This window comes from Ptychodera flava, unplaced genomic scaffold (assembly GCF_041260155.1).
Source record: "Ptychodera flava strain L36383 unplaced genomic scaffold, AS_Pfla_20210202 Scaffold_41__1_contigs__length_1339820_pilon, whole genome shotgun sequence".
NCBI classification, from domain to species: domain Eukaryota; kingdom Metazoa; phylum Hemichordata; class Enteropneusta; family Ptychoderidae; genus Ptychodera; species Ptychodera flava.
Window position 1 is genome coordinate 64,631 of NW_027248363.1, and position 27,357 is coordinate 91,987.

The window sequence follows — 27,357 nt, forward strand, 5'->3', positions numbered from 1 at the left end:
TGTAAAAAGGAAAGGTTTTATATCCCGGACACAATGAAAAACATTACGACTGGAAACTGTACCCCCAGTTGAGAATAGTAATGCCCACAGCGATGGAGAACACTTATCCTTGAGCTAAGAAAACCAGACCATCATTTCGAAATAGAGCTGCAGATTCGAGAAGCTCGTTCAAAATAGCTAGGTACACCCCATAAAGGGGTGGTTTCGAGTTTTGAGGGCAAATTTCGCCTCCTTCATTTAGAAATCGTACGTTTGTTTTTCCAGGAGAACACACCATTTGACACAAAATTTGCATGTAAAGGGGTCGCCAGTAAGCACGTGGTCAAATCTGGCATAAGAGACAATATGAAATGTTGGGTAAAGCCAGTCCAAAATAATAAACTGATCTGAACTTTGTGTTTTGTAATTTATACCACTGCAGTAACATTACCTTTTTTTGACAACATCACACAATGTAATACGTTTTGAAACTGAATACCCCGACGTATTCTGTGTCTCCTTTGCTAAAAAATACGGTATGCTGATTACCATGTAAGGAGATGATGACGTCAAGACAGATTTGTAGTGCGTTTGGTCCTGGATACGGTGCACGAAGTTTTGTCAAAGTAGCTCGTGTATTTATTTCCTAAATGGGAGAGATTAGGGTCGATCTAAAAGAAGGCCGAAGAATGTTATGATACTCTAAGCGAGCTGAACTCTAACGCGAATGGTTGGATAATTTGGAGGATGTCTAGAATGATCTCGGTCGTCTCATTAAGATTATTTGGCGGTCAGTATTGAATTTCAACTGCGTCACAAGTTTGCGAAATGAGTATTCCGTCGAACGGTCAACGAACGATATTTTAGAAATCTGGAGACATGGCACATCGCATTTTTATTTTAGTATTTTATATTTTACAAAAGATGTAAGAAGCAATGATTTTGTCGAAAAATCTGAAAAAAAATATAGGAAGATTTGATCGCGAACACATTTTCACTTGGGGTCAACTAGCCCTGCGTACGATGCTGTGTGTTCCGCTACAGCTAATCGCCCGCTCACCACAGCCCTGCAAAGACCCATACGTAGGGTCGGTGACTTCAAATCCATTTTGGGACTTGACGTAAAAAGCCAAATTACTGCAGAAATTCAGAGTTCTTGGGCCCAAGTCGTATCCTAGCCTACCTCAGCTACTCGATCGCTTCCAAAAATGACAGTCTTTTATTCACTTCTCGTAAGTAACCGTCGATGTCGGCAACTCTCTCGCTAGCCCTGCGTACGATGTTGTGTGTTAGCTGTAGCACATAGCATCGTACGCAGGGCTAGGGCACAGGGTGTTGTCTAAATGTCCGTCCCCAGGGGTGGGTAGGTGTTTCGTTGTATTGCTAATAAAGATATATTCTACCAACCTTTGGTGTTTTAGTCTTAAACTTAGCACTGCCCTTGACAATCTTGCATTAACGTTTTATCAACATGCTGTATCTATTATCTGATGAGTTTGAGTGCCTAATTGGCCAAAGTAAGCAAGGGTAAATTACTAAGCTGTGGACGCTGTCACCAGATTATCACCGGCTTAAATTTCACAAAGTCAACAACGAACGTGCCAGTAAGGTATTATACCTCAAATATACATTATTGTCCATAACTCAGTAACTACAAGTGCTAAACCTTTCATATTTGGTATGATGGGACACCTTATGACGCCACATATTGTACCCCATTAATTATGCGCATATCTAATTTTGAGCGAGCCAATGGAGCTAGAGGTCTGATTTTTTGGTATATAGGGATAAGTTAACAATATAATTTGTTTGACAAAATGTCACGTGACCTCAATGACCTTTGACCTCAAATATATATTTGTCCACAACTCAGTAACTACAAGTGCTACACCCTTCATATTTGGTATGATGGGACACCTTATGACACCACATATTGTACCTCATTAATTATGCGCATATCTTATTCTGAGCAAGCCAATAGAGCTGGATGTCCGATTTTTGGTATATAGGGATAACTATAGGGTAGAAATCTAAATATGCCCATCTAAATATTATACAACTACCATCGAGAACAAAAGAAATTTGCTGTAATTTGAATATTTAAGGAGTTTAAGCAATTTCCACGATAAATAAAGAACCCCTGCCTCAAACTCCACAATTAATCAAATGCCTAATTGACAGGAGGAAATTCAAGACCATATTTGAATAGTAGTATATATTGTCCCCAAATTACTCTATCACGGCCCAAGTACTCATTGCCTTCAGCAATACTGCCTTGTTTTAAATGAAAGTAAAGGTGAATAGTGTCATGATTTTCGACCGTACGCGTGCAGACACTTCACTCAAAGTCGGCAAGATATAGTGTAGAAGTTCTAGCTTTCTCCGTAGCCCATCCCTCTTCAGTCTTGCTAAGGTATGGATGTTTCAAATTGCCGGATGGTGAAAAGTGGGTCCCCGTTACCGATGTGAACATTTTGATTACAACCCCGAGCCTCATAGTTTGCTGTTTCTAAATATACCTGTAAATGAAACATAGAAATACAGTGTTGTTAACATTATACAAATTGGTTGTTACGCGATAATTTGGTCAATATTATATAAAACGTGATGTTATACGTATTGTGTTATATAAAATATTTAGATTCTTGCGATTTTCTGCTCCTGTGTCTCCTCAATAAATCGATTAAAAATTACATTTGGCCGATGACATAATCTTTCACACAGTAACTGTGTTATATTGGTCTCGCCCATTCAGTGTCCTAAGTGAATCGAAATAATTATATTATTTAAGCAATAAAGCACACTCAGGGACGGTATACCACGAAATTTTGACCAGTTCACGACATATATGCACGAGCGATAGAGAATGCATATATAAAGTGAACTGGTCAAAATTGAGTGGTATACCGTCGCTGGATGTGATTTATTGCTATTATATCATAACAGTATATATATTGAAATTCTGGTATGGAATGTCACAAACGAGTTTTGCTCAAGCTGAGAGCTCGCGCGTATGCAAGCCGTGGTATATCGCCGATATATCACGGTTCTTTTCGGGTCTCGACCAATTCTATCGCTGTATTTGCACCATCAATATACTGGTATGATATAATACCCAATATTGTCTGTTGCGGTGTTGTATCAGCATGATTGTCATTTGTTCTGCATCAAACACGAGATGAAGCATAAAGTACAAGAATGCTGCTATGATAAATTGATTCATAACCGATTTGTTATTTACCTATGCCCAGAGCATTACAACAGATAGGAAAAGTCTGAAATTTTGATAACTTACGGTAAACATGGGTAAATGACATATTTAATATAGTTATAATCGACAGGATCGTTGATAATACAATTAATCACAGTGAGCGTATTACCTGATGATCTAGTTCCTTAATCATTTCGAAATCAACTTAATTTGAAAATGTGACTGCAAAAAAGTATTTTCCGTGAAGAGAATTTTAAAAACTCCGACGAATCTTGTGGTAAGACGAAGGGCTTTCCAAAACATAGAACTCTTACCATTTGATCGTTGCGATTCACGTCCTAGAAAGAGAACTCCGGCGTGTTTGCTCGTCCTAAGGTCTTGTACATTAAGGAGACCCTGGTATTCGTTACTACACAAGTCCTGAAGAGATTGGTATGGACGTGCGATTTTAATGTTGCTGACTTCATATCCGGTTGAACTAAAACTGTCGTCACTGCTTGGTCTATTTGCTTCTACAACATAGAGGGCGTGAAATACATACTTTGTCAAGAGGAAGGAAATGATGTCATATTACATTTACTGTTAGCTTGTACCAAGATGGCTTCTGATGTCTGTTCGTGTTTTTTCCTGATCTAAGTTCAAATTATCATCATGATTATTCTCATTGGACTCACCTTTCATGTTGGCTAAGCCATGACCTCGGTCATTAATTCTAAATTGAAACTCGGACATCACATATCTCCTATAGGTGTCATTGTCATCAATTATAACATCCTCCGTATCCTCGTCTGGTCTTGCTACTGTAATATTACAACAGAAGCGAAGACAAAAACATTATGAACAAGTTATAAAAACACAAATGTATTATGGATAAGAACACAAAGGTATTATGGGTAAAATATTTATTGTGGGTAAAAAAACAGTGTATTGTGGGTAGAAACGCAAATGTATTGGGGTTTTATGTGTGTTTTAGAAATATGATAATACACCGTTATCAAGAGGAATGAATGCCATATTGCTTAATTATGCCATAATCCACGTTGACTCGTTCATGAATATCTGTAATGAATTGTTTGGCAATATTGTGCAAGTACATCAAAAAGTGATGACGTCAGAGTTGTATGTAAGAACGGAAATTCGCCAGTCAAAGGGCACGTTCTAAAAGGGGCGATAAGTTTGTGTTTTTTTTTTTTTTGGGGGGGGGGGGTTAAGAGTTAGGAATTTGGGCTTGAAAACTTAGGGGAATTGATTGAAAAGAAGTGTTCCAATTTCCGTTTAATTCCCTCTAATTGTGTCATTAATATTCTTCAGTCATCCTCATAACCTATGTCAAAGGAACACTTCACTAAGCAAACAGGGAGAGAAAGTGTTTTTATTTAGTTGTATTATGTTTTATATAATAACCAATATACCGGCTATGGCTCGAACCCAGCATCTTTAGCACGTAACCTGTACTCGACGAGAGCAAGTTGCAAGAGGCGTATGCAATGTTCCAATGTTGGTCTGTATAAAGGTTACAATGTTAATGCTATGCAGGTACTTGCTGTTTTATACTACTTATTTGTATTGACTATAAATTGATTTAGACATTTTGGATTTCTTTTTGTTCAATTTTTGGCCTTTAATTTATTTCTTTACTTAATTTTTGCCCTTTTCTCATGGCCTAGTTTTATAGTGCAGATCTATTATTTGTTTAATACACTATCACATAATATTGCGTTCTTATATATAGCGCACATATCCACAAGTACATGTGCTCAAGGCGCTTTACAATTATTATTACCCCTGGTCACTGGACCTAATATGATACCACTCAACTCCCTGGGGAGCAAACTACAGCTCACATGTGCAGCCAATAAGCGCAGCAGAGCTAAACATACACATTACAACCACTGTCCTACCAGGTACCCATCACTCCTGGGTGGGGAGAAGCAATGAGGAATAAAGTGCCTTGCTCAAGGACACAACACCATGGCCATGCCGGGGCTCGAACTCACCATCCTGTGATCGTGAGTCCACTGCTCTAGCCACTGGCCCATGATGCCTCCTCCTCCTCACATCATTTGTCGCATTGTACCGATACTCAAAAGTGTGGTTGTTGAGGCTGTTATGTATGTTGAATACTTTATTTTTGATACTCACTGTTGAATTTTGTCGTTTGCTGTTTTTTCACATACCGAAGTTATGTGTTCACTTTTTATCATAGTAAGGCTTATTCAATAAACCATTGTTTCACTAACACATATCACTTGTCTCCTTATTTTCAATGAATTGTTCCTTCCATATAGGTATCATGATGGCTGAAGTAGACATGGATAGAGTAAGGATGCACAATAAGAAGGAATGAAGCGCAAAAAGGTACTTTTCTTTCCAATCATTTCCCTGTTAATTTCAAAGCCCCTTCCTTACTCTTTCCCATAGAATAAATAATCACCATTTTTTGAACGTAACCTTTGACCTTATTCCATAGGTATAGACATCTTTGACGTCATCACTTTGTGGCATGCCACCATTGCAATGATGCCCTTATTTTTTAACGTTATTAAATGTCAGTGCCGCAATTATAAGGCATCTGTGGTTTGTGTAAGTTATTTTGTTGTATTGATAATGTAGAATGAGCTATTTTCTAAACGTGACCGTTGCACAGTAAACATACAGGTTCGTTAAAGCGAAATGGCCGCTTTGTGTGATTATTGCTGCACCCTATGTCTTCATATAGAGATGCCAGAGTTCTGAAGTTTGTTGCTGATGTTGTGCGCGTGGAGCTGAACAGCGGTGTATGTATACAGTACACACAGTATACCACTCTGCGTATAGAAACCGTCGCATGACCTGCACATATATTATATCCCTTATATTTTATAAAATAATTGTCAAAGACCAAACAATATTTTGAATTAGTGGCGAGGTAACAGTGTCTAAGATGTACAATCAGTGTGTGTCAAGTACACTTATGTTTCAAAACTGTTGTTTGAGTCATAGCTTTAGTAAGACAGTTCATTACGTCAAGGGAATATTATCGCGCACAGGACCGTGAATATACATGATTTAGCAGCTTTGTCACGCAGACTATCAAATACACCTTGTAACTGAGTAAGGACTGTTGCTGAAGTCTTTGTCGGGATTTTGGAAGCAACGATTTGGAAGCTGTCATCCGATTGGTTGGCAGAAGCTCACGGTTATAAGTGAATAATACAAATAAACTCCCTAAGTTGCTGTGAAAAATGACAATCGACCAATCAGATATACCCTTGCAAACATGCTGCAAGACAGCCGCAGTTTCTTGGTGAATCTCAGAAAACATAGGGTAAAAAACTTACCATTTTTTGTTTGTCTCATTCGAGAGAGGTCAAAGGTTGCATAAGCCAAGTCATGTGGCTGGTTTCTGTTTGTGTGTCTGGGGAGGAGAGAGAGAGATAGAAAGAGAGAGAGGGGGAGGGAGAGAGAGAGAGAGAGATTGAATTTCTAAAATGCATACGTTAAATTTATAGCAGTCAATATTAGATCAAAATTCCATGACCACGACACAATAATGCAATTCAGTAATAATACCATAAAGTACATTCATTGCAAACCCTGTTGAAAATACGATAGGCGTCAGGTTACCTACTCAAAACATAAAACTATCGGCAGTCTGAAGGAGCAGACACTAATCTTTGAGGATATTTATAGGAAAATGAACTTATTTTCTCCTACCTTTGAATATTCCTCTTTCTCTTCACAACGCGAATAATCAACACAATTAGTAAAATTATATTGCCAGGTGCCAAAACCAGAATAATGATAACGACTGTGTACAACTCAAATGTTGTGGTGCCTTCAGTGCATGAGTTGTCCATAACTGTTGACATAAAATCATATCTTTAGGTAAATTGCGACGAATTCGAACGCGCACGCGTTTTAGAACGTTTCTGCGCAGATTAACTCCAGCCTGCCACAAATGGGTTATTTTGTAGCGCATGTATTTAACATCACCTGCCATTGTTGAAATCGGACTTTTACCTAATATATTTGACCCAGTCTCTTAGAAATACATGTGACCTATAACCTTGTCATATTTTGACCCCCTAGGAAGTTGGTTTTTATTCAATATGAGCGAAAAATTAACATTTCTCTCCCATTTACATGGCGCATATTACCATTCACCTGGAGATATTGTAAAACGTAGCGTGGTGACACCTTTTTATTAACTGTAAACTAAATGGTATTATGTCAGGATTTTATTCGCAAAGTTTGGTCAAAATGACACCATTCAAAGCGACAGGAAGAAAGATCGAAAATTATGTAGTGATGTAATTTCGATATCGTCATTTTGTAATCGATACTGATGTTAAAATTTCTTCACAAACATCATGAAAACTATACATTCAATAAATATGGATCTTAAGTCTTGGCATTTATTAATTTAACTCATTTGCTAAAGCGTTTTATAATTGATTTCTTTAGTTTAAGTGAATTATATCATTTTTACTTATTTATTACGACGCAATTTTAACGTCCTTTTCCATAGAACCGAGGGTGGTGACACCCATTTTTTATTTCATTATTGCACTTTCACAACTTCCAGGAATATATGTGCAAAGTTTCAAGAAAATGACACCACAACCTAATTTTGACGTAATCCGTAGTACTTCAACTTAATTAGAGTATAATTCAATAGTTGGCTAATGTCGTGACGTAATGAAAACAATATATTCATTCATCTACAAAGACAAGTTGATGGGATGTGCAATATAGCCCGGCCATTACCTTTTCTAGTCACGTTGCCGATGTCTTCACATCTGCAGGAGAACATAAATAAACTCTAACACAGATTAATTAAAGAGACACATATGAGTGCATTTGTGTCCCGGCATGAAATGCAACAAAATATAAACATGATGGGAACTAATTTGGGAAACTGGATGGTAAAGTAATGTCTTTAAAATCTGCAAATGTAAGCTAATCTGCTCTTCTTTTTAAGTTGTACAATTTTTTAATGAGGACTTTATAATTTTGCAACATTCAGCTGTAAAGCACCTATCATTTTTGATAAATTTGAAAAATATGAAGATCCGATTATCCCAATTAGTTACAATCGTATTTATAACGATTCGTCTCGAGTCATTAATCGATCAGAGGGGTCGCAGTCAGATTAATTGTAACAAGTTTGGTCGGTTATTGAACCATTTTTAAGGACGGGGATTAGGCCGAGTGTGTTTTACCATGGTATCTTCGAAAGGTAACAGTATTCAGTACGTTCTGGGATCGAATCCCATCGAAAATCACTGGATTCATTACATTTGGAGCAATAATATCAATAATATTGCAATCAGCATTAATACATATGCAAATGACCAGATATGTGGTAGTCTAACTAGTAAAATTGTTGGGTATTCTAATTGTAAATCAATAACATCAAACGCTACAGAGATAGGTGCCGTCCCTATGAAACAATCATTTAGTGACTAAATCGTCGTTTGACTCAAAGAGGGGAGGTGAGCACGCAATATTCAAGGTTCCAGAAGATTATCGTAAACGACATGTAAACATCGTTTTGAGATTATCATAGAAATCGTTTATAAAATCACATTTTGGCAAAATCAGATATGAAGTAAAAACCTTCAAACAAATATTTTAAAAGTTTGATCCAATTTGAGAGATTTCACATTGAAGAACGAGACAAGAAAGCGACACAATAGTATCAAGAGCACACAGTACTAGATGCTAAATGTAATGAAAACAGCAAAACACAGTGCGGATAGTAATTCAAGAAAGAAACCTGGAAAAAAATAGACAACCGAATGTTACCAGTGTTTTATAAACTATTATCCTTAGAGCTTTAGTCTATGTACAAGAAATCATAACTTCGAAGATAAATGAGTAGTTAAAGTAATGTACGTGTACTAGCAAAGAATGATTTGGAATCAATATATAAGAAGCCAAGTACTAGTTTCGTCATTTTTGAAGCGGTGGTTGCATTCCGCCACGGATTTATATTGACATTATTTGTTTACATGTAGATTCGCAAAGCGACGTGTATATGTCAACAAAAATGAGGTGAAGTCGAGAATGAAAGAACAGCTTGGTGTAAATAATCATTCATTTAATCGAACAGGCAGCGAGATGCAATCATTAGGAGACAGTTCTATTGAGAAAAAAACACTTTCTTAAAGTTTATCTGACGTTTTATAACAATTTCGCTATGAAATAATATTATACTTGAAACTGAGCACGGGCGACACTGACAGGAGAGGTTTGGGTTCACATCGCAGTGCATGATCATACTCGATCATATTATACTGTTACAGTAGGCTGTTTCTTTTTTCAACAAAAGCAGGGATCATCAGTAACGCGCTTAACTTATTCTGGATAAAAAAATATCATTTGATGTCGCCAGCTCCTCTGTTGCCGCCCCTATGATCAGGACAAAGCGGCGTTTTGAAATATTGCGCTCGTTTGTCTACATATGGAATGTGTGCAGTTAAAACGCGCGTTGTAACAAGACCGGAAGTAGTCCAAAAAGTGCACGCTTACCCGTATTGTGATAAAATGTGGTAATGGTGTGTATATTACGATGGCCGAGAGAGTTCTTCCAAATTTAAAATACAAAATTCAAATACAATATTTAAAACGAGGCTTGACAGGCGCCATCCTGGTCGGATATTAATTATTCCTAGTTTTTCATAAGTGTTTTAAGTTCTTCATCAAAGATTGCTTTCTCGTTTCATAGTTTCGATCTTAAGCATGTGTTTGTGATCTTGGCGGTGAAAGGTATTAATCTGGGAACCACATAATTACAGCAACGTGGTTTATTTTGTGATGATATGATAACAAACTAAAAGGGTGTTTTTGGTTGCCTATATTTGGTAAAATACTTCTTTTAGTTATTTGCGATATTATTGAAATGCAACTGCTAAGGATATGAAAAGCCATCGTAACCCTACAGAACAGTAGTGGTAGTTTTCCACTTGCCCGTCTTGACAGAATATTGTATGTGTAAACCTAATATTCAGGGAACAAAGGCTTCATCGAGCTTGTTATTAAAAAAGTAATTCATATAACAAGTAGTTTATACTTCCTACATTCTTCTTACCTCTGCTAAATGGTGAGTGGTCGACAATTGAACGTCAACTCTAATGATGAATGCAGCAAAATTCATGAAAAATAATAATGCCTAGAGTTCGAAATAAATTTAACAGCACATTCAATGTCCCTCTCTTTTCCAAAAACCAATGGATCTTAAATTTATAGGCATGAAACAAAGAGGATGTTTACACGCTAAGCCTATTTTTATTCTTATATCTTGTGTTTTGTGGTCATAGTATGGACCAACAAAGTTAAATAGACTATGCTGATACCATAGGTTAGCACAAAATAAATAAACGCCTTAATGCAAGACAGTTACTTAAATGTATGTCCCGCATAAATTCAAAGTTAATTTTGCTGAAAATGAGCCATGCTATGTGATTTTGCCACCCCTACTTTATCAAATAAATGCATCATCCCAATGAAACGACGCGGTTAAATATTATAAAAATGCAATATGTTGTGTGACTTTGAAGTTAGCTGCCATTCGGGTAGTTTCGGAATTCGCGGGCATTACAACCGGAAATGACGTAACTAGTAGAACGTACGAGTGAGTGTGTTCACCTCGGCCATAGCGAATGCTTACGGCTGTGGCTTCAACATGGTGAGAAGTTACGCCCTTGGTGGCTGAAGTAACCGCAGTCACTGTCAGTTTATTGCATTGTAGGATGTCGTATTAGCCGCATTTGCCAAAATTACAAGAAAGGGTCGGAAAAGAGGCATTTAGACAAGCGTTTTCTGCGGTGCACATTTTCGAATGCGTGACTTCGCGTCGAATAAACACGGTTTGGAAGCCAGATGTACGGTAAGATAGACTTTAATCCTGGAGTTACTACATCGATTATATAATCGCAATGCCGTACCAGTACGACCATTGTCACCAGAAAGCGTTGGCGTGTATCATCATCAACTGTGGACAAGAGCGAGAACAGCAGCAAGACTGCGACAGGTTGCCCAAAACATGTCAAGGGATGCGGGGGCCCGCGGAGAAGTATGGCCGTGTTTACATCCACCAAGACTGAACGCCGATTCAGCTGCTTTACGAAAGTGATTGTAAATAAAAAAAATACAAGTACTACATCTCATGTATGTATGACTCTATAATTAGTAACGTTAGGAGATATCTAACTTATTCCTAAAAAGTTTACGTATGATTGACTGACTCTTTGCGAGACTGAACGATAGGTTGTGTATAATACAGCACGGTGCTGCCAGTAACAGCCGTGTAGCAAAGAAGTTTCATACTGTTGACGAAGCAGTCGCGTTGTCGTCATCTGTTCCCTTCTGCTCGACTAAGTCTCCCCTAAAATATTTTAGCTTCTTTGAGAATTTCGCAGTCATGAAACAATGAACACTGTGCTTTATATCGCTGACACTTAATCAAGAAAAAAACCTGCGGAAGCGTAGCTGATCACTCCGTCACAGAAATGGCCAGCTGAGCCGCCCGGCCTCGGGTGCCAGTGTGCCCGATATTTACATCATGTCAATTTAATTTATCTCTTCCCGAGAATTTGGCTAGACATGTCTTTACGGTCACATATTTTTAAAAGTGTCAATGTTCATGTGAGGTTTTATAACGCCAAACTGAAGATTTTGCGGCGAGAATACTACCTTTGGTGTTTATGCTAACATGACCCTCAGCCTGTTCCACTTCCAGCTGTTGATAGGAAAGATGTGTGTTATAATGAACGGTGGACAATTTTCAACTTGATCTCTACTACATTTATCTACAAGCGTCATGGCGTAATTCAAATTTTTATATACAGATTTTGAGCGAGGCAATTTGTGTTGAGAAGTAATAATAAGGTGGGATGGCAACTCTAGACTTATATTTATATTTTGGTAGCTGGCGGTTGTGTGTACGGTAGTGCACTGGTGTGTTTGACTGTGGTCACGGTGGGCTTGTCACTGACGCGACGGTCAACAAGAGTTCCGCTCTTGTTCTCGTTTAGGTTAAGGTTCCGACTGTTAAAATTTGCAGGCCTGTAAATTCTGAACAGCTTTGTCATATCTTCTGTGACGATGACATTCTCAGTTGCACTGCTTTCACTCATGAAATTATCACTATCTCCATAGTCAATGCACGAAGTCACCATCACCCATTCTATTAGTGACGTCACAGCTACTTACGCCAAAACGGGGCGAGCTCGACAATTTCCGGAAAATGTCGCCGTGATCAAAATCGAAAAGTGCAACTTTTCCCGTGTTTTCGTCGAAATAACATAATACAACCATCTAAAAACCGCTCTAATAAGCTTCAGTTTGTGTGTAAATGTTTATTTTATTAATACCAATTTCATTGACAACCACAACTAGAGTATACGCCCCAAGTCAAACGAAAAAGTCTCAAAATGTGGCAGGACTCACACTTTAAACCTCAAGTGTGTCTAACTTTTGACTATCTTTTTCAGCAGTTCATTCCTTGCTTCAAGGAATGAATTTTGCTAAAAAATATAGCCAAAAGAGATCAAATTGAATGTGCTGTTAAAGTAGCTTTCGAACTCTAGACATTGTTATTGTACATGAATTGTGCTGCATTCATCATTAGAATTGACATTCAATTGTCGACCATTCACCATTTAGCAGAGATTAGAAGAATGCAGGCAGTGTAAATTACTTTTTATAATATCACTTGCTTGGGTAAAATACTTCCTTGTAGTCAGTATTTCGATCTTCTCGGAATACAAGTGATAGTAATATGACAAGAAATTGTAACCCAACAGAAAAAGGGAGGTATTTTTCGAATTGACCATTTTGACTAATATTGAAAGTGTGAACCTGATATTCAGGGAACTAAGCATTAATAGAGCTTGTTATTAAGCAAGTAATATAGGCAACAAAAAAACCTGTGCTTTTGTTATCATGTAATCACAAAATAAACCACGTTGCTGTAATTATGCGGTCGCCAGATTGATACCTTTCACGGCCAAAATCACAAATAAATGCTTAAGATCGTAACTATGAAATGAGAAAGCAATCTCTGATGAAGAAGTCAAAACAGTCATGAAAAACTAGCCACCATAAATATCCGACCATGATGGCGCCTGTCGGGTCTCGTTTTTTGAGTTGTGAATTTTGAATTTTGCATTTTGCATTTGGAAGAACTCGTTCGGCCATCTTAGTAAATGCTTACGTGATTGGTATGATTATTTCTTGGGAGGCACACGCACACATTTTTTACGTGAACTTGAGACCATTACGTAAAGTGTGCATAAATATGCGGGCGTTTCTCCCATAGCGTTACAAAGAAAACCCGATTCGGGGCATGTGTTAATTATTTTAATACCCCAAACTTGTACCTTTTGGTTATTTTTTCAGAACTGTTGTTTTGTGTATTCCCTACATTTTCTGATTTGAATCCCTAAACTGTAATTTAATGCCAAGTATTTAGCATATCAACACAACTTATATGAGTATGATCTCAATCGTCGTTGTTGAAAATTGTATTCAAGTCCGGACTAAAATTCATTTTTAAACAATAAACAATGATCGCTACACACATACAAGCTCTGTTGACAAAAAGAATTTGAGCATGACAGCTTATGTCCCTTTAAGTCCCTTGTTTTGAGTCAACTTTATATTGTTGGAAATTTTGAAATTATCACACCTTACATTCTCTTGCTTGCAAATCAGGGTAATATCAAGGCTCTATCTATTGATCAATTAATTTTCATCTTACATATTTGTACAGATGCACGATCCATTAGTATCGATACAATTAACGCCGTTGCCACATATAGGACATAACAGCTCACAGTTAGGCCCTATCCAACCTTCAACACACAATATACAGTCACCAGTGTCCTTTTTGCATTCTAAACAATTCTCAGGACATGTTTGGTCACATGATGGCCCAAAGTAACCCGGATGACATGAACACCCTCCTGTCACATGATTACAACGTTCAAAACTTTCGCAAGGACATTTCTCAGAACAGTTGTGTCCATAGTAACCAGTCTCACATGGCTGATCACATCGGTCACCATGCCAACCAGATGTACAGTTGCATGTTTTGTCCTGAGGCCTACAGTCATTTCCGTTGTAACAATGCAGGCATTTATCTCCACAAAATTCATGTTTGCTGCCGTCAGATTCATAACTGTTACAATCTGTACAGTCTCGTCCTCGCCAGATAGACAGACATTCACATACATTCTGATCTGCACTTCCACACTCTCCTCCATTGAAGCAATTACATTGATGTTGACATTTATCCCCATAGAAACCAGGATGACATTTACAAGAACCGTTAGCAATGTTACAGACCCTATTACTTGGGCAATTACAAACTTTACCGCAGTTCACACCCCAAAGTCCATGTTCGCATAGACATCCAGAGACGGGATCACAAACAGTTCCATTGGGGCACGAACATTTGTTTTCACATATGTTGCCGTAGTAACCCTCTTTGCACGTACAAGACTTGAACACTCCTTCGTCGTCGTTACATGTACCGCCATTTTTACATAAACAGGAAAATGCACAAATTGCACCATAATATGATTGAGGGCATACACATGACCCATCTGTTTTGTTACAAATTCCACCATTTTGACAAGTACAGTCATACATACAGTCTCTACCATAATGACCATCCTGGCATCCTGAAAAATAGCAACATATATTATGCTAAAAAGACCTCAAGTAAGTTAATGCATGGGTGTTTGTACCCATCAAGCCCAAAAGTAAGAAAATGATCAGTTATCTTTCAAACCACGCGATTTGATTGATATTTGGCCTAATTATTGGAATTATTAAATTCATTAAAATTAATGTCTGCATAAATCTTGACAAGTTGAGTCACGTGACCAAATCTGATATTTTCCCGCCTAAATTTATGACTTTATTAATTTTAATATTCCAACCGTAACCCGTTAAAGTTTCTTGATTTTCTCTGCACTTTTGAAACAACATCTATCATATTCTTCCAAAAATACATGGCACTCATGAAACTCTATCTATACTTCTTTCTGTTATTCAAAATAGTCATGTAAAACGTCAAAAATATTGTATTTGTTGATTTTTGTGAAGAAATGTTATTCAAAATTCAATAATTTTGCATCTGCCACTAGTTCTAACACAAGTTCCTATCCCATTTTACATTAATTGGTCATAATATTTTAAATATTTTGATGTTAACGGTTGGAATATTCAGTTATTTGCAATATACAATTTAGGCGGGAAAATAATAGATTATGGTCACGTGATCTGACGTAGGTAATATATTATGATAAATTGCGACTTAATCAAAAGCAAAACCTATTAGTCTGGTGCCGAACCCTGATTTTTGGTCGAACCCAAAAATTTCGGCCCCACAATGGTTCTCGGTGGTTCTGTATCTTCAAAGCCTACTGAATCAGGATCTGCATAATGCCACCCTGGCATCCTTGGCATTTTAATATATTCAAGATGGCCGCCAAGATGGCCGCAAAAAAATTAAATGGTAATATTTCAGCTCTATGAAATGCTATCAAAGTGATTTGGTGTCATTTGCCTAGTAAACAGGGCCAAGGAATTCATTTCTTTCATAGCCCAACATGTGCAGCTCTTAATTTGCATAAAATCCAAGATGGCTGCCAAAATCACCTCCAAAACAGGTAAAATGCAATATCTCAGCTCCATAAGAAGCTGTTTGAGTCATTGTGGTCTCCTTTGCCAGGTAAATGGGGTTAAGGAACTCATATCTTTCATTGCCTTATATGTACAACCCTTAATTTGCATAAAAAGCCAAGATGGCTGCCAAAATGACATCCCAAACCAGGTTAAAATATCATATCTCAGCTCAATGAGAAGCTGTTGGAGTCATTTTGGTCTCCTTTGCCAGGTATATTGGGTCAAGCAATTCATATCTTTCATTGGCTGACATGTACAACCCTTAATTTGCATAAAAAGTAGTTTCTGCAATACGGTTATCCATAGGGGCATCAAGAATACCAATGTTTGTGCTTGACACCCATCCAAGGCACTTGAACAGTTTAATTGCAGTACAATTACGTAAACCCAATATTTAGTTGAATTGTTGTTGTTTTTATAATTAAACATATATACACCTTGCTCCTCCAAAAGCAATCTTTTTCACTAGTTCTAATCCACTACCTGACATAAAATTCTATACTGATGAGCATGAGCATATTTCTTGTGTCTCGGAATGAAACCAAAAGTACATTGCAGACTAACCTGTGCATGTTTTGATGACTTCATAAGGTTTTATTGGACTATGAAAAGAAACATACCAACAACCAAAAATGTATGCAGACAAAGAGCTACAACTGCTAGGTGCCCATGTTTTGTCTTGTTATGGTGCAGTGGGCTACATGCTAGCCATTTGAGCCGCAACACACTAAAACAGCTTCTAAAACTAACGAGCGTTACAACTGCAACACACATATATATAACTCAGACAAAGAAAAATGAAAAAAGTAAAATATTGATGAACATGTAATATACGCATATAGATATCAGATTTATACATATATATCTCTTTTTTAATACTCGTTTGTTGTTGATTTTGCAAAGTCTTCATTTTACGTTATGATCTAGATCCAAAGTGGCATACGATTTCAGTAAAGGCTTACTTACTTCACTCAACTTTATATATATAATAAAGAACGGTATAGTGAACAAAGATCCAAGGTGTCAAACGGATTTCGCGACTTTGGTTGACTGAAAAATGAATCAGTCAAATAGTTTTCCACTTTAACGTTTAGTCAGCGCTAACCAGCTCCTTCAGAAGTGCATAAATTCATTCGTTATGGATGTATAGGTGACCTCCATATTCCACAGGAAGTTACAGGCGCTCTTTAACTCAACTGGCTGTGACATTTGTATTTTCTGGCAGTATAGTATAGCAAGCAACTGCCAATATAAATGGCCCTGCTAATAACAAAAGCGATGAAGATGATGTTGTGCCAGAATCTTACCGAATCTTACAGTTCTGGTCGAAAACTTGTAAATGAGTATTTTGGTACATTGTTACAGATAAGTATTATAAAACGTGCCACCAAATGATAAATGGTACGTAAACAGTTCATGTAATGGGAAAAGTGTGTTCCTCGATACCTAAAATGCGGCTAAAGATTAAGAATCACTCTCAAAGATGATCAATGATAATATAAGTTAAGGCTACATGCCTGTTTTGCAACTCTTTTTAGGGCATCGATGATGCTTTGACTTCACTTTTGATATATGTTTGATTGTACAGTTTATATGCAATTGACCCTTCAAATGTATCAAAAGACACAAAAGTTGGTCTTGTGAGCTACTCAGTAAATAGAGACATGATGTAATATTTTGACACCATTATTAGCATTATCGATATCGATAAACTCCCTCTTTTTGTAATGTTCTTGGAAGTGTTTTCAGGTCAGATAACTGGAGATTCAAATTCTGCAACTGGATATTACATGACCATACTCATCAAAATAGGTCTTAAGAATGCTTGATTGGTAAAGATGCAACTCACACCTTACTAATATTGGTGTTTGTAATGCAATTAAACTGCTCAAAGTGCTCTGAATTGTGTCAAATGCAAGAAGTTGGTATTTCTGCTGCCAATGAATGACACTATAGCAGAAACTAGAGACTTGCAGCATGACGGTTGTAAAGCTTTTGGTACAACGTCTGACGGATGACATAAAAACTGGTTGTCAAACGTGGCAAAAGACTCGTATGTTCATTGTCAAATCAGAAAACCATGCGTGCAATGATAAGGTATTCATGGAAGGCCTCTGCTACACCCACTTGTGGTCATCTGAGCGACTAAGTTGGTGCAAAGATAAACATGACAGATGACTCAGGTTGGCTCAAAGATGACCAAACAAGTCACTTTTATGCAAGTGCGAATGCATTCTCAGCAAATTCGCCTCGAATAATTGAAGCTCATTTATTGTGGTTGATTGGCAAATGATAAAATGACCATTGATGTTGTATGGAAAGATACAGTTCATTATCATTTAATTAAAATGGATGGTTTGACAATTTATGTGGATGGAAATGTGAATTCCATGACCTCTGGAACAGACCAAAACACACACAATGTTGTGTCAAAGATGCTGGATAAATTAAGATACGGTGTAATGTTTTACGAAACCATTATAGCGGCAATGTGGGATAAAATCCTTCCATTATAAGTAAGATTTTTTCCAGTTCAGAAAACAAGCAATGAAAACCCTGCGGCCAATAAAACCTGACCAAACACAACAAAATAGATCTCAAGAATGCTTGGTGGATTAAGATACGACTCAATGTTTTGTGGCATCCATTTGTGTGGTCATAGTTGATATTGGGTGGTCATTTTGGCTTTCAATGAAATATTTCACATTTACTATAACGAAAGAAACTTATCCTTCAGCCTTGAACCCTTACTGTATTAGTCTCTAGTATGCAATCTCAGCTAAGATATACCTTGATATATGTTGTGGAAACAAGCTTAGCAACTATCTTGGGTTGTAAGCATCAATTTCAGATTTTCATGGTTGATTTTATAGCAAATATAACAAAAGACCCGTAAAACATACCGAAAGACACCAAAATCAGTGGCATAGTGTATTGAGATATGACTCCTTACACACTGAAACAGGTATTTGGATTTTTATGCAATTTTTTATGCAAATTAAGGGTTGTACATGTCAGCCAATGAAAGATATGAATTGCTTGACCCAATATACCTGGCAAAGGAGACCAAAATGACTCCAACAGCTTCTCATTGAGCTGAGATATGATATTTTACCTGTTTTTGGATGTCGTTTTGGCAGCCATCTTGGCTTTTTATGCAAATTAAGGGTTGAACATATAAGGCAATGAAAGATATGAGTTCCTTAACACCATTTACCTGGCAAAGGAGACCACAATGACTCCAATAACTTCTCATGGAGCTGAGATATGGCATTTTACCTCGTTTGGAGGTGGTTTTGGCAGCAATCTCGGATTTTATGCAAATTAAGAGTTGCACATGTTGGGCAATGAAAGAAATGAATTCCTTTGCCCTGTTTACCAGGCAAATGACACCAAAATCACTTTGATAGCATTTCATAGAGCTGAGATCTTACCATTTACATGTTTTGGCGGCCATCTTGGCGGCCATCTTGAATATATTAAAATGCCCAAGGATGCCAGGGTGGCATCATGCAGATCTTGATTCAGTAGGCTTTGAAGATACAGAAACCACCGAGAACCATTGTGGGCCGAAATTTTTGGGTTTTGTGTTTCGGCACCAGACTATATTTTTGGCAATTTTCACAATTTTCTGACCACGTTGATTAAAAAGTATGTTCAAACTGGTTTTACATGTATGTAAGCCTATGCCCATGCATTAACATACCTGAGACTGTAATGCCTCTCAATGCTATGACATGCGTAGCCTTCCGGGAGTATGTAAATTGTGTTCAATAAATGAAACCACATCCTTGTACAATTTTAGACATTGTATGACTTGGAATGTTAGGTATGACGATATGATGACAAGCACGCGATATTCTCAACGCTTTGAATACATTTGTGCAAGTCTTTTTTTCGCTGTAACACAATCAGTAACTTACTTTGGTGACTGTGCCCATAATGGTAACATTGACAATATTTTAGCCAATGACCAACACAAAATGTTATCCTTAAGAGCATCACTACATCGGCAGGCAACAGATATTGATTTTGCCCTCGGTTATAACATGTTATAATTTAATCTGGTTCACAATAATATCAGGGTTTGGTACATACCTACACAAGTTGTGTTTTCGAAATGGTAACCGTCACAGCATCTGTACACCCTATGAAAAGAAACAAAATAATAAAGCACTATTTACAGGATGCAGATTGTCATAATGACAATCGCATAATATAGGATTTTTCACAAATGAGGGTCGTTTTTGTCTGATTATCTGTACAGTGGAGACGGAATAGCGATCTTTCACTAAAGGAACGTGAAAAACGAACGGGCTCGTCGTGTTTCTAGCATACTATTGGTCAGCTTTCATCACATTTGCATATCTCGTCGCAAATTCTGCTACTCGGTTGGACAGTAGCCTAATTAATTAGTAACCGTCAGTTCTTTCCGTCATCTTTTCGTCGCATTATATATTCGGGTACTGCTTTGCGTCACGTACAAGACATTGGACAGAAATAGTTGCTAAAAGGAACCATTCATTGGTGCGGTTGAGGGGGGCTGAAATTATCATGAAGTGTAATATGTCTGGAACCCTGGATTATCGATGAGATTTCCAGATGATAGGGTTCACATCCTGAGTAGCACGACTTCTTTAGGTCAGGAGGTAAACCACTCGTTTTGACTGAGATAAAATACTTAGTACACGCACAATATATGATAATAGTAACGATAGTTTTAAATTCACTTATATTAAGTAACGAGTCAAACGAAACTGGTTGATTGAACAAAATATTGCGGGATTTTCCCAAGCGTAGTCTTCGTACTAAGTTGATGTGGCGTTGAGCGAGAAAGGCACACGTATCGGCAAGTACGCCAACGAACTAACGGGGTTGGTGCCCACAGTTCTTTTGTGGCTTCAGAGGTCTTGAAATATGATATTACCTTCTCGACATCGATTAAATTGACTATTGAATATTATGTGATACGCCCAATTCACGGCAACAAGGCTACTCACTTGAAACTTTGTCGTAAGCGGATACTTGTTAATGTATCCATCATTAGCAAATAAAATGTGTATCATCCGAAATATCCAATGCCATTCCAGAGCCGATGCCCAACAGCAACTGAAATTGTCCCGTGTTATAAATAAGACAAAAATCCAGACCGTAGTTATATTATATTATCCCCTGGTGTCACAGATTAGTTTGGTCCTCACCGCATGATATCGAGAATGTGATATGTAGTTTATTTTCCTTTAAATGACACCAATAAACTAGTTAGAGAACAGTGTAAGTTGACTTAGGCCACACAACAGACAAAGAAGAAGTACTTCTTGTGATAGTTCGAGACACAATCGCCGAAACCAGTTACAGAGAATATTTATAACGTCATACGATTCTGAACGGCCAAACAACGCGACTGCAACGGTTCTACAAGGTACTTCATTTGATCACAAAATTTGGCTATTCAATGGATTTTTTTTTTTATCTTCCGAACGACTGACAATCGATCCCAAAAATAAATTTTAAAAATTCTCCCTTATTGCATTGAAGAAATACATCTTAATTTTCTTAATTTGATTAAAAACGATTGATAGATATTCAACGTAATTTTCCGAGACATTATGGCTCACCACCAGGGCGACGTGAATGTATCAAGGGCGATTCGAGTCAAACAGGTTGCGTAGCCTATAATACTTGAATGACAAATCCCTAGAATGGCAGGAAAACAATGACAGTTGTGCATTTATATCGACTCTCACTCACAGTCCTGCCATCCTTCTGTCATACGCGAAGCTATTCTCTGATTGCAAGGCATGAATCAAGCGCTACCGTGGCGGCAATACAAAGCAGTATCTGAAAATTATAATGTGACGAAAGACGACGACAGGAAATAACGAGTCCTCGTCGCTACTAATTAATTTGTCTTCAGTTCAATCACGATGTAGATCTGGCGACGACACATGCAAATTCGACGAAAGCTAACCAATCGCATGCTTGGAAACACGACGTTCTTGTTAGTTTTTCACGTTCGTTCAGTGAAAGATCGCTATTAGGACGCCTTATTCTGTGTGGCAGTGAAAGTGAATTTATTTGATTATTAGGATACATACTACTTGACTGATCTTAATACACTGTCTGAGTAAGTGACCGTGATATATACATCTGTCAGAGAAAAAAGCACCGAGATAACAAAAGATTTTAAGGCGTTTGCATGAAAAAGCTGTAAGCTCAAGTTTGAAAGAGAGTTTAACGATACACAAAGTTATTGGACTACACCAAATTTACTGCATAGCAAAATTCGTCAAGTTCAATGGACAGAAGCTTCGTAATGTTACTTATTATAAAAGGGATGGGGTGTTTGCCCGCTGATTGTCAAAATAGACATTGTTACGGTAACACTTGAAATACTTACCGCCTATCTTGGTCATCATAGGCGTTGCAAGCATGAGGATCACTAGGGTCCACATCGACACTTCAGTAACAGAATATCCACAGTACAGGACAAAGACAAGTATATTTGCAAAAGGCACTCGAAAGGCACGTCTTCTTTCCATTGCATCTGTTCAGAACTCTTCAGTAAAACCGACAATGATGTTACGCCACGTGTTACATCGATCAAGAACTGTAAAGTTCAAAATCTGAAAATGCCTAAATATAAAAGCTACTCTAACCGTGCATCTACCAAAGTGTATACAACCGGACCTTGGTAAAGTATAAGTGGCCCAGTATTCTTTGTTCCTTTATCAGTAAGTCCAAACCGAAACAGTTGTTGTCAGGTTTAACTACTTTTGGTTTCAAGTAGTAAATGTTAAACGAGAAAGTAAAGAATGTTGTCGGGAAACAATCCTGCCCACTTACGTAGAGGTCTTCCTAGTGTTCCACTGCAATGAAAGTCAAGGTAACAACGCGTTGTGTCCTATACTATACATACTCAACTAAGAGCCGACCACGATTGGAACATGCGTTTTGTCAAGATTGACTCGTTCTAGTTCTACAAAGCTTCTGTAACTGAACATTGAAGAGAGCCAATGCAATGCGTGACTCGTCTGACCGGTTGTACAAGGTTGTAGCGTTTTCGACGAAACTCTTTCACACAAGCGCATTAAATTGCAGGCGGAGCGTTTTCGATCGTGAAATGGCAGTAAATCAAAGTTGAAAATGACATCGAAATGAAATGAGTTGAAGAGGATAATTTTTAGCAATGGTAAGTTTTGTTTCGATTAATATTTCAATATGCCCTGATCTAAGTTCTGGCTAAATTTAGTGAAGAATGCGACTGATTCGATTTCAACAAAGTATGTCAAGACAAACTGTAAGTTAACAATAACATTGAATTCTTAAATATTTTTCAAGTAAAATACACCAACAATCATTACCTATATATAGCACTTCGTTCAGCGAAAAGAAACGGGTCGAAGACAAATCTTTTACGATCATTCTTGTAGCTTAATAGCTTAACGAAGGGAAACCTTATGAGATATTACTTTGTTTTCAATATCAACACTGAACTCAGTTTGATAGTGTGGTGCAGCGTCATGTTGTTCCATCCTGCCTTGGCCGACGCTCGATGTTCAAAGGCATGATTCAATGCTTCACGAACGTTCGGGCAAATGTACACGTACCTAGTGACACAACAGACAACTAAAGTGTTAGTTTTTTTTCAAAAATAAATCGTACGTTCCTTACAGAGTACACTGACATCATTCTCTTCGTTTTCACTGTTCTATTATTTAGTCGAAAATCTTGAAGTCACGAGTTTGGACACGCGCAGCCAGCACGCAATATAGCTAAGTCTTTTACAAGAGTTGCAACAGTTCCTACTTGTATGGATAACTTGCTACATGCGGGTGTTCGATGTGATACTTACAAAATATTTAAGCTGACAGTACACTCCTCATAATTCAAGCTCTTAGAGCAGCTTAAGGCGATACCGAGGGATTCAAATTGCTAAGCAGCGGTTGCTAAGTGTAATTTCCAAAATCAATCAAAATACAAAGTACTCAAGGTTTTCTTTGCATAATAAAGAATTACAGAACCATACGAATCCTAAAGACGCAGGTTTGTCGCGCAATTGGTCAGTGACGTCACACATATACAATTTCCAAAGCTCTACTTTAAAACATTTAAGCTCCTACAAATTTGTACCAAATTTTCCAAAAAATTCAGAATTTAACATGTGAGATATCTGTTTAGAGCCGCTAGCATGGATTAGCTTATCTGTTCAAGTACAAATGATTTTTGAACAGGAAAATATCTTCTGTGTCATTTTTTGAAATTTTGAAGGGTTTTACGTCGATATCTCATTAACGGTCCGGAGATTTTAGAAATGCATACTTATCCATATTCTCATGTATGACTTCAACATCCTACCAAAGTCAGCTAAATTGATTTACAATTGAGAGATTTGAAAGATTTTGAGCATTTTCAAAATACCAGGAGTCGAAAATTCATAGAAAACAACGAAACGGTAAGATTTTGCACTTACAAAAGTGCGAGTTTGAACGTTGTCAGCGATAGCAACCAACGCGTGCTTCGAATCCTTCCGTATAATATTTGGTTCTTATCTTTCCCGTATCGCCTTAAGTGAAACGTACATTTATGTTTAGAAAATTCCTTAAGAATTACAAAGTTGTTTACATCACAATTTCAATGAAGGATATATTAGGAATCTGAGCCACATATTTATAATGTACGTAAAGTTATATAGCCGAGAAAATATCCACTGTTAACATTTTTAGTATTACGTTGCATATATAATTTATGTACAATACTGAAAACAAAACAGTTTGGACGAGTGGGATACATGTTACACGTTCGACGATATGAAAGGGGAAGAGACACAGAGGACAAAAAGTGACAACGCTCATATGGCGGAGCGCAAGCAAAATGATCTAATGTCTGCAGTGCTTTAGGTATAAAACCATTTAATAAATTAATTAAAACAACGATTTTTGCTGCTTTGTAAACATGCCCCGTGTTAACGTTTACCTTAAGCTAGCCAAAGGGCCTGTTTTAGCACGTGTAAATCAGTGTTTGTAATACGACCGGTATAAACTTTCGTAAGATGACTGAACTACACTTTCGCGTGATTGACATGTTAATAAAATGTAATATGTCGTCTTGTGTAGTGCCCACTTTACGATGCCTTCAAAAGAGACTAGGGAGCATAATAGGAGCAATATCACTGCCAGTCTCATTCTTATATCCGTTGAGTGCATATTTGTTCTTCCCCTTCCGGCATGATATATCAACCATATCGTGCGAGTCCACACACATGATGGTTTCATAAGTACGTAAAATAGGAACACGCATAACATTCTCGCTAACCTTTTGACTGTCTCAAAGGTTATTGTGTTTCAATTGATGCTTCCAAAGGGCATGTACTGTTGTTAGAGTGGTAGGATCTGGTGTTTGATGCCCTTCGCCAAAGGGCATGATTTTTAAAACCTTATTCAAAGCTGTTTATAATCACACGGAAAGAAATAATTGTATTCCAACATCAATATGCAGGAATGAGAGCGTTACGGTATCAGGTTGTGATAAAAGTATTGAATTCGTTATCCGAAACCGATGAATCTTTAATTTTTATATGTGGTTTGGGATAATTTCAGCATGCTGTTTGTTTTTCACTCAAATAAATAGCAATACGTTGAGGTTTAAAATCAGCATCTACCTATTCGCGGGTAAGGTTTGTTCATTATATCAACCCAAACATAGCCGTCTTACTAGGAACTGGCCTGTCTCTCTTTAGGAAGCCCTCAGTAATTACAGGGGATGGGTCGGGGGAATTCAGTGCACACTGGTACTGCAAAATGTGACACTCCCAGTTTCCTCGTGTCTAAAATGTGACTCTTCCCCTGTCCAACATTCTAAACCTTGAACCTCCCTCCAACCACTGTAGTATTCTCCCCGGGAATATCCGAAACAGTATCAGCTAATTAACATAACAAAAGGTTTATTTCTTATGTAAGTTGTGCACAGAAATTACAGGGAATGCTAGCGTTTTGGGAGGGAGGGTGGCAATTTTGAAGGGACGTGATATTTCACGCATTTGCGGGAGGATCACCATATTTTTCTCAACTATAGGAAGGCAAGATTTGGCTGATATTGTGCTTCACCCAAAAATATCAAATCACAATACATGGGAGTCTATTAGGTAAAATATCGACTACTCCCCCAAGTATATCGAACATTTACATATGCCATATAATATCATTTACTTTGATTAAAATGGAAAGTAATACGTGCATGGGTGTACAATAAATATTGAAATTTCACCAAAAATGTCGGTCTACTGTACATGGTAGTCTATGAGAAAACTATAAATAATATTTCCCAATACAAAACTAGCTAAACCTGTGCAAGTTGTTTAATGTAGGATGCGACGCATCTTTTTGCTTGTGAAGCTTTTGGATAGTGTATATATATTAAAATGACCGGTGTATTTCGTCAGTAACCCTCCCCATTCCCCCGATCTACCCCTTGTAATTACTAAAGCTCCCTTAGTTTTAGTGGTGAAAATCCCATAATAAATGTTCATACGTTTTGCTAATCACAACCGTGACCTTGAGAGTTGTGTCAGTTACATTAGATTTGACCTCAACGAGACTTCAGGGGGTATCAAATGGTCCTAGTGTGGTCTTTAAAGATGTAAATTTGTAATAAGGCTTGGGTTTTTTATCAGGCATAAAGAGCATTGTTCTTCATAAGAGAATGTCACAGCAATACCGTGTTTGTCCCCATAGCACATGTGCGATAAAATCAGGGTCTGTGCAACGCAAATAAATGTTGCCTCAGAGCTTTGCATCACCGATTGATCGTTTTTAATGTCTGGTTTCAACCCTCCCAAGATTAAGTAAAATTTGTTACCTCCGGCAACAACTTGCAAAATAATGAAACAATACGTCAACACCACTAAGTCACACTAAATCCCTTGACAAGTAGATATTTCGTTATGTCATAACAATCTCATACATGCAATGCTTCACAAGAGTATTGTTTTCGTCGGAGTGCATCGTCCGTACTGGAGACATGTTTAGACAGGATATTCCTGAGCGAGAGTGAAACAGCCGTAGTTCCGCCGTTTGATACAATATTATTAATAGACTTTGTATGTTCTTTGTACTTTGTCTAAATAAGCGATCTTTTAATATACATTTGTGGCAGCAAAGCACTCAGATTGTGTTGTGTCGAATTTTCTGATATACGCATACAGTAGCTATGGGGTCAAAATTGAAAAGAGCGCCCGACAACACCCTAAGTTAGTTGACTCCACGTCCACTGAAACCAAAGATAAAATTCTATTATTCAAGGCGAATGCGAGTTATAGTGTTCATGCAGCTCGTTAAAATAGTGCTGTAGTATATGCTCGTTGTTTGTCCAATTTTGACAAAAGGTTGAGGAAATACTTACGGCCAATCTTTGTCTTCATAGAAGAGAACAAGCATGGGGATAATCAGGATTCAAACTGGCAGGTTGGGTATTAGAATATCCACAGC

At 37.6% G+C, this 27,357-nt stretch overlaps 1 protein-coding gene across 1 annotated transcript; it reads right to left on the bottom strand.

Annotated features, from left to right (window-relative positions):
* Nucleotides 1–2,472: 2,472 nt before the first annotated feature.
* Nucleotides 2,473–27,357, bottom strand: LOC139127995 (uncharacterized). The gene is made up of 7 exons (XM_070693855.1): nucleotides 27,272–27,357; nucleotides 7,940–7,971; nucleotides 6,887–7,031; nucleotides 6,511–6,587; nucleotides 3,865–3,990; nucleotides 3,505–3,702; nucleotides 2,473–2,498 (listed from the first exon to the last, which is right to left on the bottom strand). Exons 1-7 carry the CDS (start codon nucleotides 27,304–27,306, stop codon nucleotides 2,473–2,475), a joined length of 639 nt encoding a protein of 212 aa, XP_070549956.1. The 5' UTR covers nucleotides 27,307–27,357.

What these genes read in the sequence shown, in the direction of transcription:
- LOC139127995 (XM_070693855.1), bottom strand. Translation starts at nt 27,306, where the DNA reads ATGCTTGTTCTCTTCTATGAAGACAAAGATTGGCC. An exon ending in AGAAAGAGGAATATTCAAAG is followed by an intron (nt 6,588 to 6,886) that starts GTAGGAGAAAAT and finishes TCTCCTCCCCAG; the next exon opens with ACACACAAACAGAAACCAGC. An exon ending in TGAATCGCAACGATCAAATG is followed by an intron (nt 2,499 to 3,504) that starts GTAAGAGTTCTA and finishes TTTCATTTACAG; the next exon opens with GTATATTTAGAAACAGCAAA.